At 53.9% G+C, this 16,826-nt stretch overlaps 1 protein-coding gene across 9 annotated transcripts in view; it reads right to left on the reverse strand.

Annotated features, from left to right (window-relative positions):
- Positions 1–4,751: 4,751 nt before the first annotated feature.
- Positions 4,752–16,826, reverse strand: part of Lingo1 (leucine rich repeat and Ig domain containing 1) — a 182,100-nt gene continuing 170,025 nt past the window's right edge. For 5 of the 9 annotated variants that reach the window (XM_021207131.2, XM_029543329.1, XM_029543330.1 and 2 more), the window contains one exon: positions 4,798–7,698. In XM_021207131.2, coding sequence (XP_021062790.1) covers positions 5,842–7,686 — 1,845 coding nt within the window. In that variant the 5' untranslated portion in view covers positions 7,687–7,698 and the 3' untranslated portion in view covers positions 4,798–5,841. Of the gene's footprint in view, positions 7,699–16,826 lie in introns of all 9 variants that reach the window. The other 4 variants (XM_029543333.1, XM_029543334.1, XM_029543328.1 and 1 more) reach the window with 2 other exon arrangements.

Consider the following 16,826-nt stretch of genomic DNA (forward strand, 5'->3'; position numbering starts at 1 on the left):
CCCACACCATAGTGTGCCCGCCGCCAGCACCTCTTTTGTCTGTGAAAGAGAGACTGCAGGAGGTGGTATAACTTCATCCACTTCACGGGTGAGAAGCCTGAGTTGATAGTGGTTCAAAATGAGTTCTGGCTTTCAAACCTACCTGGAGATGGGCCTAGCTGTCCTTTCTACCTCCTGACTCTCCAGATCTACCTCTGAAACGGAATATGTTAGGACTTCTTCAGAGTGGGATTAAAGAAGAGAATTCAGGAATGGCCTGTAGCCTGTCCATCAGCACAACCCCTGATAAACTGCAGCTGACAGGATTACTGCCTCTGCCTCTGCTGCAGCCTGCCACAGAAAGGATATTGTACCAGGGGACAGCAAAGCCAGTCTGTCTCAGCAGCCCCCTACTCCTGAGCGAACTCTAGAGGCCCGTATATCAATGGAAGCTTCCTCCAAGGACAGAGGGACTATAGATGTCCCCACAGCAGTTCTCTCTGTAGGTCGGTGACCCCTTTAACAAACCTCTGTCTCCAAAAGTGTCTCCATTGCAATCCATAACAGTAGTAAAATTACAGTTATGAATTAGCAATGAAATGAATGCTATGGTTGGGGGTCAGCACAACATGAGGAATTGTGTTAAAGGGTCGCAGCATTAGGAGGGTTGAGAACCACTGCTGTAGATGGTAACTTCTTGGGGTCTGTGGCCTCTTCCTGTCTTGCATGCCCTCCAGTGTGAGCAGGCAGTTTCTCCTGGCAGGTGTTAAGACTCTCCTCAACTTGAAGCTGAGGAGCCAGTGATGTGCTTAGACAACAGAAGGAGCCCAGATGTTCTTATGGAACATTCTGGCTCAGGCCTCAGATGCTTGGTGGCTTGTTACACTGCTGTAGAGGTGAGCCTCCAGGATGTTAGGCTAGTCTGAACGGACTGTGTGGAAACAGAAACCAGTTATCCCCAGCCTTTCCAACCTCCCCTGAGAAGGCAGCAGACACGGTTAGAAGCTACCTTGGATCTTTTTAGCCCCAGTCACATCTCCCTGGTAGACTGACATCCCACAGGACAGAGATAGGTGACTGTCTTCCCCAGACTCTGCACCAATTCCAGAATGGAGAGCATCATAAATGGTTGTGCCTCCAAACCACTAAGTTTTGGGAGTAACAAAATTCTATCCTGCCCCCCCACGCCCCCCACTCCCCACCCCGTCCCTTCTGTGACTCCTTTACCCAGATTTGGCCTCTGCAACTCCTTAGCCACAGCTGATTGGACAAGAGAGGAACACTTTACTCTGAGGGCAGCCAATGCATTGTCTGGTATTCGACCAGTCAGATTCATTTCAAAAGAAGGAGTGAGAGACTCCAATAGACTAGGAAGGAGTCCGGAGCTGGGGATTTCCTAAGGGGGATCAGACTTATGGAGTGACTTTCAGTCCACTGAGGGCTGTTATCGCAGGAGGATACTCACCCTCTGGTGGGTCTGTGCTGTCCTTGGTTTTGTTGGTTTTATATTTCCCCTACAGGCTGGCCTTGAACTCACGACATTGTTGAGGGTGACCTTGAACTCTAGATCTTCCAGCCTCTACTCCTGGGATTACAGGTGTGGACCACTACACTTATTTGTGGTACTGGGGATTGAACCTTGTGCATGCTACGTAAACATTCTCCCAAGTGAACTACGCCCCCTACCTTTGTCTTTTGTCACATGAACACTGACATCAGCCAAAGGTCTACTCTGCTTCTTTCCTTTGTTGTCTGTGGCCCCTTCTCATCAATACTCACACGAGTGGCCCTGTCCTTCAGGGCCCTGGGCTATTCTACCGTAAGCAGGGAGACAGAAGCCATGTCTGCTCTCACCTCCCCATGTACTTAGGCCTCAAGGAACTATGTGGCCAAGGTGACCCGAATTGGCTTCTAACTGATCCCATTTGGAGACCCAGGACTTCAGGGTCCCCACCAGGTCCTGCAAAGTCTCTGACACCCCAGCTCCTGGGTTCAGCAACCATTCCCTTGGTTACCCATCAGGCTAATCACAACAATCATCAGTGTACCCCAAATCACACAACATGATCTTTAATATTCCCAGACACCCTGAAAATCAGATTCTGAATCTCGTTTTGTACGGAGGTCTCAGTGGTGATGGGATTTGAACCAGAGCCAGCCTGACCCTAAGGTGACCTTCCTGCCTCTGTTGTGTAACTCTGGTGGGTTACTCTCCCTCTCTGAACCTCATCTGACATGTCAGGAGTAAGCGGAGCACGCTGCTCCATCTAGTGCTCACTTCCTGGGTGTCAGCTTGGGCATAGTCAGTCATTTGCTTTGTGAGGGTAATCCCCCTCATCTTTCTCTCTGTCATGTCCCGCTCCTGGAAGTGGCTTTGGTTCCACCCCCTGAAAAATGGGCAGTCCCTCGGGATTCTAGATCTTGTCCTTTCTACTTTAGTAGTATCTTATGACTTCTTCCCTTGGTCCCAGTGGAAAGGTTAGCTGGGCACAGCCACCTGCAACTTTTGGGATGGCAGGACATCCTGGCAGGCTCCCAAGTGCAGATCAGGGCCCCAGGATTATGGCCAGAAATTCTTAGGTTCTGTGTGCTCCTGAGGTCAGGTTCCAGGCCAATGCCTGTGCGTCCTAGGTTGGATTTCGGCTGCTCCTGTGTCCCCTCCAGAGACTGCTGGACACAGAGAAGTGGCTCCCCAGTGTTCCTGGAAGATGCCCCTGAGCCCTAGCAAGGCTTACAGCAGCAGTGTTCTTCACTGGCCTCTTCTGTGGTGACACTTCCACAGTAAAAAGAGGCTGTGGCAGCATCCTCCAGCCTTTTAGCTTCCAGACAATCAACCTACCCTATGACCCTGGGTTCTCCTCTCCCAAACTGACATTTTCCAACCTGACAACAACCTAAGAATTTTCTAATGTCCCTGAGTTCAGTGGGAACCATTTCTGCCCCAGTAGCCAGGAGTAAATCAGCGCCTTGGCCCTTTCAGCGGCACCCTGAGGTGTTCCAGAGATCGTGTCCACAGCCTCTCAGAGAGGAAGGAGGCTGTACTAACTCAGCCTCCAGACTGAGCAGCAGAGGGCCTAAGTTCTGGTCCCTCTCAGGAGATGGCAGGCCTGCAGGGTTCTTGAAGCCTCATGCAACACGACTAACATCTTAGATGCAGATCTCTTACATCCTGCTTGACTGAGAAGCCCTGGGCCAGGCTGAGGAGGCTGTGGCTCTGAAAACCTGGAAGCAGACCCTGGTCTTCTCACTTGAAGGCTGACCAGCTTCGATTAAATTACTGGCGTCCCTGGTCCTCACCCTCTGTATGTGCGCAAGAGTTGGATGTAACAGCAATCAACATCACCACCACGGCACCTGTCAACAGACACCTCATCTGATCCTTCTCATCGGCAAAAGCAGTCAGATGGAGGCCAGGCGTGGTAGCACACGCCTCTAACCCAGTACTCAGGAGGCAGAGGTAGGGGATGTGAGTTCCAGGCCAGGTAGGGCTACATAGTGAGACCTGACTCAAAAACAAAGAATCTTTATTCTGCAGGTGAGAAACCAGCTTGGAGGACAGTTAGGCCCAGCTGGTGAGTGATAGAATGAGAACTTGAACTCAGACCTGACCTTGGACCTCAGCACCTTCTAACCTTAGCTCCAGGGATCTCCATGGAGTCCTGTGGGAGGTCACCAGGGGGCTCAAGCCATGTCCAGAACCAGAGCAGTCCTGGCCAGTGGTTGGGAGAACAGGTTGGGGCAAGGCTGGTTCTAGCCTTGGACGTCAACTGAGCTGGAGCGGAACCATGGTGATGATGCCTGAGGAATGAATGAATGAGTGAATGAATGAATGAATGAATGAGTAAAGGACTGAGTGCTGACTCCAGGCTCTCTCGCCAGTCATGCTGCTCACTCCCAGGCCCTGGCACGGACGTGGGAGCCTACTGGACACCCTGCATCCCGGCAGTTTCCGGGTTCTGAGGACTGGCTTTCCTATTGCTCTCTCGTTCAGCTGGGTCTGTGCTCCTTGGTCCCTGTATTGCTGTAGATTTCCCTTAGCCAGAGGATGAATGGGAGGCAGGTCACCTGGGGCCTATGTAGTGTCAAAACGAAGCTGTCCATAGAGAAAGCACCAACATGGAGTGGAGAGGCCGGGTGTCCCTGGCCTGTGCCCTCCCTGCCCATAGACACAAGGTGTGGTGAGAACTAGCTCTGCTGACTGAGCTGCTGTTGGCTTTTCAGAGGGCCCAAGGATGCTTTCTAGGAAAGTGACAAACTACCACTAACTTGTCACTCTGTTGCCCAGGGAAACCCTCTCCACGGCCGAGTTGGGAACATTTAGAGTTGGTTTTGCACGATATGGTCCAGATGGAGGCAACTGTCTGACTCTCCGGGCCAGCTCACGGGTAGTTAGGTTCCAGACCCAAATCCTAGAGACCCCTGCCAAACCCAGGATAGGCCCAGAGCATGGCCTAGTGCAAGGACTGATAGAGCTGGTGACAGGCTCAGTTTGGGCTGTCTCTAGGCTGCCCCAGAATAGCCCTCTGCCCTGAGGACTGTACACAGGAAATAGCATAGATATTCAATAAACACTTGTGGATAAGACCTGGAGAGAGCTGGTACTCCCAATTTTGGACATGTCCAGGGCAAAGCTGGCATGTAAGGGGTCTCCCAGCCAGAGGTAGAAGAATCTATTACTTTCTCCAGCCCAGCCAGCATCCTAGGAGGAGCCTATAGGAGCCCCAGGAGCTGCCCCCCTCTCTCTCCAGCCCTAACCCCATGGGGACCCCATCCCACAGTGAGAGAATAATGACCATAATGAGAGCAGTCACCCACACACATGTGCACAGCGCTTTACAGATTACAAAGTGTTTCACATACATCATCTCATCAGTTCCTCACAACAGCCCTGTGAGGTAGGCAGGGCAGGGATAAATGTTCCCATTTGTACAGATGTGGAGACTGAGGCCCAAGAGGGCCAGCGATCTGCTTGAGGTCACACAACAGTGAGCAGCAGAGCTGGGACCAGAGGAGAGGAATTGGCCTGCCTCTGGCTCCTGACTCTTTCTCCTGACCGTGCTGTTCCCCAGGAGGACCCCAGCCCGTCCCAGTTTCAGCCACACCCGAGCCTGGCCCCCCACCTCCCCTCAGTAGTGCTGCCTGGCAGCCAGCAGACAAGCCCCACCCCCCTGGGCAGTCCTATCCCCTCCCCTACTTCCTGCCAAAAAACCAGCTGGAGCTGGGCCTGGAGCTGAGCTGCCACCCATGGCTCCAAATGGTGCCCAGCAGAGTGGGCCAGAGGGTGGGGCTGGAATCTCCTTCCCTGTTTTCCTGAGTGATCCCTCCCCACAGGGGAAGAGAAGAGAGAGGAGGAAGAGGAGGAGGAGGAGGAAGAGAAAAACAAGAAACTGAGTTGGAAGAAGGCCCTGGAGCCATCAGGACATCAAAAGTTTGCATTCCGACTAGCTATAGGAAATAGTTTTTTTTCTTTTTATTATTTCAAGTTTTCATAAAAATCCATTAATTATTGAAACCCAAGTTACAGAGGAAGTTTGTAACTTTTTTTTTTTTTTTTTAAATTGAATTAGTGACTCTGCCGCGTGTCGGTTCGTCGGCTTTGGATTCGTCTGTCTGTCAACTCTGGCCCCTGTGCAGGTGGGGTCCTCAGGCCCGGCCTTCTGAAATCCTGGTAGAAGGAGGGCAGGCGGTGAGGGGGTGAGGGCGAGGTTGGTGAGGCAGCAAGGGCGAGTGGGGGGAGGGGGAGAGTGTGTGAGGAGGGCAGGGAGGAGGTGGGAAGGCAGCAGCCAGGCACCTTCCCTGCCCAGTGTTCCCTCGGAGGTGGTGGTGGTGGGGTGTCCCTGCGCCCCCCACCCTGCCCCGTCCTCATATCATCTTCATGTTGAACTTGCGGGGTGCGTCGGCTGAGCTGATGCCTGCGTCTGATTTCCGGGGCACATACTCAATTTCGATGTTGTGCTTTGTGTTGCCTTTGCCCCGGCTCCATAGAAACAGCAGCACCAGGCAGAACAGGACAACGCCCAGGAAGGAGATGAAGCCCATGGTGGTGGCGATGATGAGCGTCTTGATGTCGAAGGGGAAAGGCACAGTGGCGCGGGTGCTGTTGGCCTCTCCCTCACCTGGCTGGTTGGAGATGAAGGCGAAGGTCTTGTTGGGTTGATGGGGCCAGTCAGGCGAGTAGCTACGCACATGCAAGTGGGCGGGCATGGAGTCGTTGCCGCCAGCATTGGCTGCGATGCACAGGTACGTGCCATTGTCCTGTACCTGGGCGTAGCGCACCTCCAGTGTGCCATCAGGGAAGACTGTGAGCCGCCCATTGCTCTTGGCCGAGACCAAGTGCTTGCGGGGTGAGAGCCAAAGGATAGCAGGTGGAGGGTCGCCATCTGCCCGGCATACAAACTGCACCGTGTGGCCCTCATCTACAAACACCTGCTGTGCCTTGCGGTCCCGAATGTGGGCCCGGCGGCAGGTGAAGTAGTTGGGTAGGAGCACGTCTGGAAAGTCCTTGAACTCCTTGCCCTGGACGAACTCTGGTGTGGCGCAGGTGGGTTGCTGCCTGTTGAAGTTGAGCCGCCAGCGGCGCCGGAACACCCACAGCAGCCGGCAGTCGCAGGCCAGTGGGTTGGAGTCCAGGATGAGCGTCTCTAGGTTGCCCACCGAATGGAAAGCTGACTCCTCCAGGGTGGTCAGCTGGTTGCCAGAGACATTGAGCACACGCAGGTAGTTGAGCCCACGGAAGGCATAGGGCTCCACCACGGCCAGCTGCCCGCCCACCAGCTGGATCTCCTGCAACCGCAGCAGCTCATGCAGCATGGAGCCCTCGATTGTACCGATGGGGTTGTAGGAAAGGTTGAGGAAACGGAGATAGACCAGGTGACGCACTGCCAGATAGGGCACGGCTGTCAGGTTGCAGTGCGTGATGGATAGGGATGTCAGGTTGAGGCCGTAGAGGCAGTTGGGGGTCATGGTGTCCAGGTAGGGCCAGTGGGAGATCTCTAAGACCTTGAGTCGGTACAGCCTCTTGAAGGAGTAGTCCCTGATGGCATTGATGTTGAGATGTCGTAGCCGCAGGACGATGAGGCCGTGCAGGTGGGAGAGCGCCTCCGTGGGGATGGAGGTCAGATTGCATTTCTCCAGCGTCAGCTGTTCCAGGCTGTTGAGGCCGCTGAAGGCTCGATGGGAGATGTAGACGAGGTCATTGTCGCCGACCTCCAGCGACTTGAGGTTGTATAGGTCTTGGAACATGTAGTCTAGCAGGATGACGATCTTGTTCTCACTGATGTCCAGCTTGGTCAAGTTGCTGAGGCCGGTGAAGACGCCCAGCGGGATGAGCTTCAGGCGGTTGCTGCGCAGCCCCAGTGTCCTCAGGTTGAAGAGGTTGTTGAAGGCGCCCGGCTCCACGGCGCTCACGATGTTTTCATTGAGTTCTAGCTCCTCCAGGTGTGGGAAGCTGGCAAACTCGTCCTGGTTGAGTGTCTTGATGCGGTTTTTGCCCAGGTCCAGCAGGCGAGTCTCGGTGGGGATGCCCTCGGGCACCGCCACAAAGCGCTTGCGGTGGCAGAGCACGGCTCGGTCCTGCGCTGAGCACTCGCAGCGGGGCGGGCAGCCTGTGGCAGAGCCTGACAGCACAGAGCCCAGTACCAGCAGGAGGATGGGCTGCCAGCAGGCCAGGAGGGGGCTGGGCATGCTTCTCATACCCCCTGCCAGCATCCTCTCGCTCACCTGCAGCCGGAAGCAAGCACAGGACAAAGGTGACAATGAGCAGGCAGTGCTTGGATAGATCCCGCCCCACCCCCATCCCAGATGGAAAGGTTTCGGAGGAGGGGCAGTGCCATCTCCTTTAGGGTTCACAGGCAGGTTACTGTAGGCATGTCCCGAGTCTCAACTCACTCAGGGCTTCCTCCGGGATAAAGCCAGCCTTGTCGAGCCACCCTGATTCACAGAGGATCAAAGGGCTTAAGGCCAGGTTTCAGGAAATAGCCCTGAGGAGGAAGGGAAAACACAACTGGGCCCAATCTACAGAGCACTCCTCCCTGCCAGACTCCATCAAACTCTCCACCCAACTCTGCCACCGAGTTCTGGGTGCTCTACAAGCTCTGGGAACCTGTAAAAGGTACCAAAATCTGCTCCAGGATGGGGCTCTATCCAGAAGCAAGACCCAGTCAGAAAGCCTCCCACCTGGGGTTCTGTGGGTCCTGTGAGCCCTAGGACTACCTCTTCTACAAGGGCCTAGCCCCGATGGAATCAGCTACCCAGCCCAGGGAATGAGTGCTTCCTGCTTCTTGGCCTTAATCCTGCCATTCTTCATAGCATGGCATTTCTCTAGACTGCAGACATCTGGGCTTGAAGACCCAACCAAGCCTGAGATTTTCCTGATCCTCAAGGTGCAGGCTGTCCCCTTCAGAAGTTCGGCCCATTCGCCTCTCTGGGTTTCCATCACCCCTTCCCACCACCGGGCAACTCTGGAGTTACTGGTTTGACCTCCGAGACCGGGACAGACAGTCTTACAGGTGCCCACCCACACTGTACCACTGAGTGTGCCAGGCTGGGGAAAGAAGGGTCCTAAGACATGGTGGGAGGCGACAGAGAGATGGGATGGGAACTGCCGCCGGAGGCTGCAGGTGGAGTGAGCAGCCGTGTGCAGGAGCTGGCCCTGTAGAGCTCTTCCACTCCTGGCGCTGCCTGCCTTGCCTTCTGCTCCCCTGTGGGAACTGGCCTGGAGATGGGGTGGGGAGGAACCAAGAGGTATTCAGGGATGGACCAAAGCAATGCTCCACTGCAGCCTCTGCCACCAGTGGGATAAAAACCTGCCCATCACCCTTGCCTCTGGCCTTAGTGGGCTGTCCTGCTGCATAATGTCCTATACTCATGGCTCTGTGTAGCCTACCATGGCATGGGGAGGCCAGGCTTGAGAGTCCTATCTGTGCCCAATTTGGGCTCTTTCTCACCCCTTGACACAGCGTCTGCCCTCAGCTCACAATTTATCATAGTTGTCATCCATGTCAACTGGTAAGGCAACTGAGGCTCAGAGAGACTGTGACTGTCACTCAACTAGTATCAGGGACCAATCTAGATTGGAAGCTCTGGCTCCACATACTTTCAAATGCTCTACTGGTCTTCAAGAACTGACAGGTACTTCCTGGTTGCTGACGGACTAAGTGACTGATTAACCAGAGAGAACTCATGGTGTCATTGACATGTTATGGAATCTGCACAGTTTTGTTATCCCCCAAGGGCTTTGTCACCCACCCCCTCCCTCCCCCTCATTCTCTCTCCGGATTCTTCTGTGTCTGAGCCTCTCCCTACCCTGCCCCCACAGGACCATTTTCCACAGTCACACACGCTCCAGTGACCCACCAGAAAAGCAAACATCCTGACAGGCGATCAATAAGTAATTGGGCCAGCAGCTGAGGCTGGTGTGGGTGTGAGGCTGGGGACCTCAGGAGGTAAATAGGACTTTTAGCATCTGTCTCAGGCCTGGGCTAGCCTGGGAGAGAAGAGGCTGAACTAGGGAGCAGAGTAAGGAGCCCAGATGTTGGCAAACCGCCATGCACATGTGAACAGTATCTGAATCTACGCATCCCCTCCCACCCCGCAAAGCCACGCACTGTCCCCACTTGGTCCTGCACACCCGGTCTCTAAGCCATTTCCTTTTGGAGAGCTGTACCAGATGCCTTTTCAGCCTTCTGCGCCAAAGACCACCTCCCCGACAAAGTCATCCGTGAGTCAGTCAGATATCATCTCTTGCCTACAACACAGACACGCTTGATTCTTCCTAGTAGTGGCGTGTGATTGTGGTGTGTCACACTTCATTCCAAATGACAGTCAGACTGACTGAGAGAAAAGTTAAGGTGAAAGAGGATGGCAAGAAAAGAGGAGGAGGAGCAGTCAGGGTGGTGCCATGATGCCCTGTGTAAGGGAAAGCACGGAGAACGTCCTGGCAGCTGAACAAAGCGGGAAACATATTCCAGCGCCTCAGCCAATGGCAGCTCTCCAGCCACCACATGACGTATGTTCTACTCTAGTTCACACTGCCACTGTCCCAGCGGTAGCGGCTGTCTCACCTGCCATAGTGAATTGCCCAAGAACACACCGAGAGGCAACGTGCGATCAAGAGGAAGTTGCTATAGGGAATGGAAACCCCTTTGCCGGGGCTGACCTTGAGGTAGGCCCACTGAACAATGAAACCTGGGGGATTTTAACATGTTGATGGAAAAGCTGGGCAGCCTTGACCCGTAGAGCTACCGCCCCAAGCCAGGCAGTTAGCCACAGAACAGCGGGCCATGCGCCGTGAGGTCAGATGAGTTCACATTCTCTGAATCGCCTCTTCTGTGTGTGACCACACATGTGTGTGAGGGCACGTTTCTACGTGTGCATGTGGAGGCCAGAGGTCAACATCAGGAGGCTTCCTCTCTCGTGTTTCACCTTACACCTTCCCATTACGTCTCTGAGTCTAGAGTTTCCTATTTCAGCTAGACTGGCTGACCAACAAGCTCTGGGGACCCCTGTCCTTACCCTCCAACACTGGGGTTACAGGTAAGCACCACTGTACTCGGCACATTTGCGCGGCGAGCATTTTACAGACTATCTCCCCAGCCTGTCACCCTCTGTCTTTTCCAGGTGGCTGTCCTGACAGGTGGGGAAACTGAGGCCCCGGGAGGCTAGAGCATCCGCCCACCCCGGCGCAGCAGCAGCAGAGAGCGCAGAGTGTAGGCTCCGAGACTCACGCTCCTACCGGGTGTGTCAGTATAACATGTTGGGGGCGGGCCATATCTGAGGGGTCGCCAGGCTGCTGAGTGGGCAGTGTGTAACTCGTCACCCGGCAGTCCGAGGCGGCCCCTGTGCTTTTCAGGGTGCTTTATGCTCTTTAATCAGTGCTTTAATTCGGATCCTTGCCCCCTGAAGGGCTTCTCCTGAGGGCAAGGATTCAAAATTGGAACAATAAATACAAAGAAAGTAAACATCGGAGACAGGCAGGTGGCAGGCAGGGGATAGCAGTGGCCAGGGCGTGATGCCCAGACCCTGCAGTAAGTAGCCCAGAGTCCTCCCCAAAGCGGAGCTGGGGAAGCAGTTGAGCTATCAGTGCCTTCAAAACGAGGCTGTGAACTTTCCCTGCAGTAGGGTTGCCAGCCACCACCCACACCCTCCCTAATGTCTTGGGTAGGCATGGCCTAGCTCAGACACTGCTGCCTGACACTGGTCATTGGCAGCTCTCCAGCCTGTTGGGTGACCTGGGCATTGCCTATTCTTCTTAGCCCTCGTCACTGGCCATCAGACACTGGGTTTCAGAGTTTCAGGGAACTGACACCCCAAACGCTGGACAGTGAAACATCCTTGTCTGGGGACAGAGGGGAGGTTGAAGACCTGAGTGGACATTTCATTGGGGTGGGAGGGATCTATGTGAGCCCTGGGCTATTTGGCTCCCCTGACTGGAGTTCCTTCACACTGGGACTCTGGTGGGGAGACGGCTGCTGGTGGAGGAAAGGGTGTGGGATTTCTCATGGGTGGGGGCTGTGATCATGTTGTCTCATAGTCAGTATTTGGTGGCTCCCGGGTACAGCACCCAGCCAAACTCACAAAACCTGTGAGAAAAGGGGAGGGGCTGACACTGGAGAACAGCGCTGTAGGCTGCATGGGTGGAACTTTCCACAGGGTCCCAGAAACCCAGGAGACAGGGATCTCAAGGGGCATTTCGCACTTATTTTACAGTTGAGAAACCAAGGTGCAGGAAAGGAAGTCACTTGTGCCAGCATGAGGCCACAAAGCCAGGAGACAGCAGCACTCTGTCCTTCTAGTGGGTCTGCTGGTCTTGGGAGAGCCAGCTACCTGGTGTGTGTGTGTGTGTGTGTGTGTGTGTGTGTGTGTATGTGTCCACGTGTCCACGGGCACACATGAGGGTCCTGTTATAATGTGACCTGGGGAAGTGGGAGCCTACTGGTCCTCAGAGAGCCATGTGCAGGTGTTTAGCCTTTGTAGTACACGGGCCACTTGGCATGTGTTTAGTGATTCTCCTCTTGGCTGCCTGTGAACCCACGCTCCTGTCTGGACCCAAGTCTCTCCTCATTTGGGATGCTCTGTAGCAAGGGGCTTGGGAATGCTGGGCTCTCTGTTGGTATCTCACAGTGTTCCCACTCAGCATTCCACAGGGGTGGCAGTCCCCCAGGCTTCTGGGCACATTGCTTTGAAGTTCACTGTTCGCGAAGTTGTGTCTGTGGCAGAGCAGAGCTGGCAGGCTGGCTAGAGGACTTCCTAGAGTACTCGACCTCACCATCCATAAAGGACCACGGGGGAGAGGAAGAGAAGAGAGGATGACTGAAGAGAGTCACATGGGGTTTCATAGGATGGGTCAGAGAGGCAGAAGGACAAGCAGGCGGTGGGTGACAGATGGGCACAGGGACAGGGAAGTAGCACCAGTCAGAGAGAGGTTCAGGCTTGGTGGCGGCGCACGCCTTTAATCCCAGCACCAGGGAGGCAGAGGCAGGCGGATCTCTGTGAGTTCCAGGCTAGCCTGGTCTACATAGCCAGTTCTAGAGCAGACAGAGTAACACGTGAAACCCCTGAAAAATACATCAGCAGTGAGTGGGGCCATAGCTTGCGTGGGATCCATGTGTATGGCCTCTACCTTGCATTGTATGGCATCTGGCTGTCAGACTGGGGCCTGCTAACCTACCCTCTTCTCACCACTAACCCTGAAGTGGATTTGATCAGCTAACCATCTGCAGATGAGCAGACAGAGGCTAATGAGAAAGTGGAGGAAGGACTCAGTCACCAAGGAGCAGAAGCCAGGCAGGGCCTGGGCCTCTCAAGGCAGCTTTGCTCCTAGTTGCTGGCTTGCTGGGGCCTTTCTTTGTCTTCAGCCTTAGTGTGTCTGGATTCCTGTTACAGCATGATAGTGCTAGTTGCATGTCACCTGTTCACCGGCAGCTAGGACCAAGGGTACCCTTTAGAGACACTCCACAGCTACCTGTTGGTCCCCCTCCCCCATGACGGTCTGCCAGGCTTTCATCACCCAGCTGGTGGGGGCTCTGCTCTTGTGCAGCCGCTCTGGAGCACTGCTCCTAGCTCTCCCTCCTTCTCCCTCTCCCTATGTATGGCCTGTAGATGAAAATGCTAAGCTGGATTTCATCCATCTCTGCACCCTTAGCCTCTCACACCTCAACTAGTCAAAGAAGCACACCCCTGTGGATGGGGACAGCCCCTGAAACACTGGCTTAGGGTTCAACCCTGCCCTCCAATACCTAGTCTAGGCTCAAGCAGGTATTCGGGAAAAGAAAAGGAACGGCAGAGGATGGAGGATAGAGGATGGAGGATGGAGGAGGTGGTTGGTAGCCAGGTCGATCTGAAAGCACCAGAGACTCCCATTGGGGCTCCCATGCCCCAAATCCTGGCCCAGTCCGTCCCTGGGCTCCTTCAAGATACTCTCTTCTGGCTGTCCTGACTCATCCCTGCCGAGGTGCGAATGGCTGATAATGGCTTAAGGAGGGAGCTGCTAATGGGGGAATGTAGTGTTAGTCTGCAGGGCTAGGCTGAGAGCCCAGGAGCAGGCCACCTGAGCACAGGGGAGGGGCTCCTGAGAGGAGGATCAGCAACTAGACTGAATAGCTAAAGAAGTGCAGTCTTGGCAGGCTGGAACAGCCCCAGTGTGTCTTCCTCTGGCTGGTACTCACCTCTAGCTATCCCCCACCCCCCACAGGAGAGAAAAATCAACCTGGAAGAAAATTGAGGTCACGTCCTTTGTCATGCATAATTCTTTATTTTCCTCTGGCTCTTGATTCTGGCAAAGAGTTGCTAGTTTCCCAGGGTGTATGTGCACACGGGCAGTTTGTGACACACACAGAGAAAATACCAGTATCTGTGTGTGATGCAGAGAGTACACCAATGTGTGTGTGTGTGGGGGGGGGATCACCTGGCTGGGTGCCACCAGCTCTGCCTCTCTGGCATCCCCAGAAATTCAGTCTTTTCCCTCCTGTGTTTACCTGACCTGTGGCTGGAGACCACTAATGGGGTTGCTTACCTATCAGCCTTTTAGGTCAAGGAAGGTCAGGCCATTCTCCAGGCACCTTGGCTGTCCTGAACTCCCTGGGTTGCTCTGCGTAAGCACCTGGCCCCTGAGTGCAAGGGAGAGAGAGGCCCCTGCCCACCCGACTCAAGCACAGCCTGTCCCAGGAGCTGCCAGCCTTCCGGCAAGCCCACAACCTCAGGCCATTTGTGGGATAAATTATGAATTTTAATTGTCAAAGCATCTTAGTGTTTAAAGGCTTCTATATATAGGACCTGGAGAAAGTCAACTACGGCGATCAAGGGCTCATGGGCTGTATCCTGGATTCCAGCCAGGGCACCTCATCCTGCTGTGTGATCCTGGGAGAGGACTGGACAGCTTTTGGAGCTTGCCACTCATCTTACAGGGTCACCTGTGCTGGGCCTGCCTCATTAGAGAGTACTCCTTTCTTGAATGGGAGCTGTCCCCTAGGTGAAGAGATGCTGGCCAGGCCTATATGACGTAATGATAGAGAAACTTGGGAAACTCAGGTGACCTCCATGTGACCCTTCTTCTGATTGGAGATGCCAATCCCTGCTCTTAGGGACAGAAAGGGACCCATGAAGCCCCCTACCCTGTCCTCCATTGAAGCAGGAATACTCCTGTCCCATCCTCTCACTCCCTGGGGCCTCTCAAGACGCCCCAGCTTTACCACCATCTGTGGAGGTCCAGGCCTTGAGAGAGACAGGGGCATAGATCCACAGATTTGAGCAGGCCAAAATGGAGGGGAAGCAGCAGGGATTGGGTTTAGCTAACAGTTTGGTCAACATGGTGATGGTGGCCGGGAAGCCCCCTAGAGGGCCCCTGGCATGAGGCCTCCTATGGAAACCACAGCTTCCCATCGAGACAGGTGGAATTATTATGCCATTCCATGGGTAGAAAATTGGAAACAGGTTTATCAGTGCATGCCTTTAATCTTAGCACTTGAGAAGCAGAGGCAGGGGGGATCTCTGTGAGTTTGAGGACAGCTTGAGCTACACAGTTCCAGGCCACCCAAGACTATACGGAGTGATCAAAAATGTCAGAAACACAGAGAGGTACTGTGAATCTGTTCAAGGCCTCAGCACAGTAGGAACTCTGGAGAGTCTAAACTCTGCCGCACCTCCCATAGTCTCTTACAAAACGTAACAGACAAAGCAGAGTAGCTCTCACACAGCCAGTCAACTGGTGCTATCTTCACAGTCGCTTAGGAGGCTGGTATACTTAGCCCTGTTCTCCTGACCAGGGAACTGAGGCACAGCAAAGTCATATCATTGCTGAAAGTCACACAGCAACCAGGGGCTGAACTGGGATTTGTTGTAACTTGTCTTCTCTTGACCTGCAAAGTCTTGAAGCACTCTTGCCCCTTGAGAGCGTAATCTCTCCATTTGCAAAGGGGCTGGAAGACTTCATGCTGTCTCACCATGCTGGCTACAGAGAGCTCATGAAGGTGGAAGAAAGGCGTATATGCTGAGCAGATATACTTCATGGCTTCACTGGCCCTCAGCGTATCAACCCCATTGAACTGATGAGCAGACCGAGCTTGGGGTGTTAGGTCAAGGCCCTGAGCTAGTCTGAATCCAGAGGAACCGCATCTTGGAGACCACCATACAGATGAGGACATTCGGTCTCATCGAGTGCCAGGGGCTGCCCACTATCTCAGGCTGTTATCTCCTTTGTACACCCACAGTTATTTTCTCTGTCATTCCAGTGTGGCTGTCTATATCTCATGGTGACGCCAGGTCACGGGTGAGCGATGGTTTTGGATATCTGTGCTTTACAAAAGGGGGAAAACAAAACCCTGATACTTCATAAAGCAAGATCTGCTGAGTTAGTTATGTCATGGTTAGACAAAGTTTAAATAAAAACACCACACTTTTCCTATCATTGGCTGGTCAAGTTCTCTCTGCTCAGCTGGGTCCTGGCCAGCCCCTTGCAAAAGCCCAGTCTCCAACATGGTAAACTGAGTTCATGCCAGGGATAGATCCTCTCGTCAGACACAGGCAATGCTGGGCCCCGTGCAGATGGGTAATCACCAAGCTGCCCTTGCACAAGTCCACATGAGGTGAGAACCACTACAAATCTCTAAGAACTATGTCCAGGCTGAAGGTATCAAGTGTCCATGGTTGGTGCAAAGAGCTGAGCCAGGACTGTGGGTGAGCAGCCTGTGTTAGGATGCATGCAAGCAGAGGCCTTTCTGGAAGCTGTATCTCATCAGCCTCTCTCGGCGCTGAGATATCCACATCTTGGATCCAAGCCAAAGGACTAGAGCTAGCCAGGCCCCCAGCTGTATCTGCAGGCCTGCTCAGGAACACACAGAAAAGGGATGCTGGCTAGGCCCCTGCCCCCTTTCCAAGCCAAGAGTGACTCTCTGCAGAGGACAGCAGAGGAGGTGGCAGGGAGAGATTAATTCCCTGAAATGGAAAAAAAAAAAAAGTAGAAAAACACACACACACCACACACCCTAATAACATGTAATAAGAGGTTGGAGATGAGGAACAATGCCCTGGTAATGTCACCCTGGCGGCAATCAATTTGGGTGTCACATGAAATAGGCATAATTATTCTGCCAGCCCTGGCGCTTGTCTCTAACCAGCTCCAGGGGCCCAGGCCTGGGCGGGAAGGCGGGTGAAATCAATTGTGGGTACACCAGGCTGGCAGGGAAGTTATTCCAACGTACCCTGTCAGCACCTGGCTTCTTAGCTTCTCTGGAGGGCCTTGTGGTTTAGGGACCCTTGGATGCCCAGGAGCCATCTTGCTCCGTCACCCTTCCTTCATTGCATGGGCACGAGCAATCAGAGAGGGCTCCTTAGTAAGTTGTCAATGCCAGAAC

Source organism: Mus pahari, chromosome 10, assembly GCF_900095145.1.
Source record: "Mus pahari chromosome 10, PAHARI_EIJ_v1.1, whole genome shotgun sequence".
Classification (NCBI taxonomy): domain Eukaryota; kingdom Metazoa; phylum Chordata; class Mammalia; order Rodentia; family Muridae; genus Mus; species Mus pahari.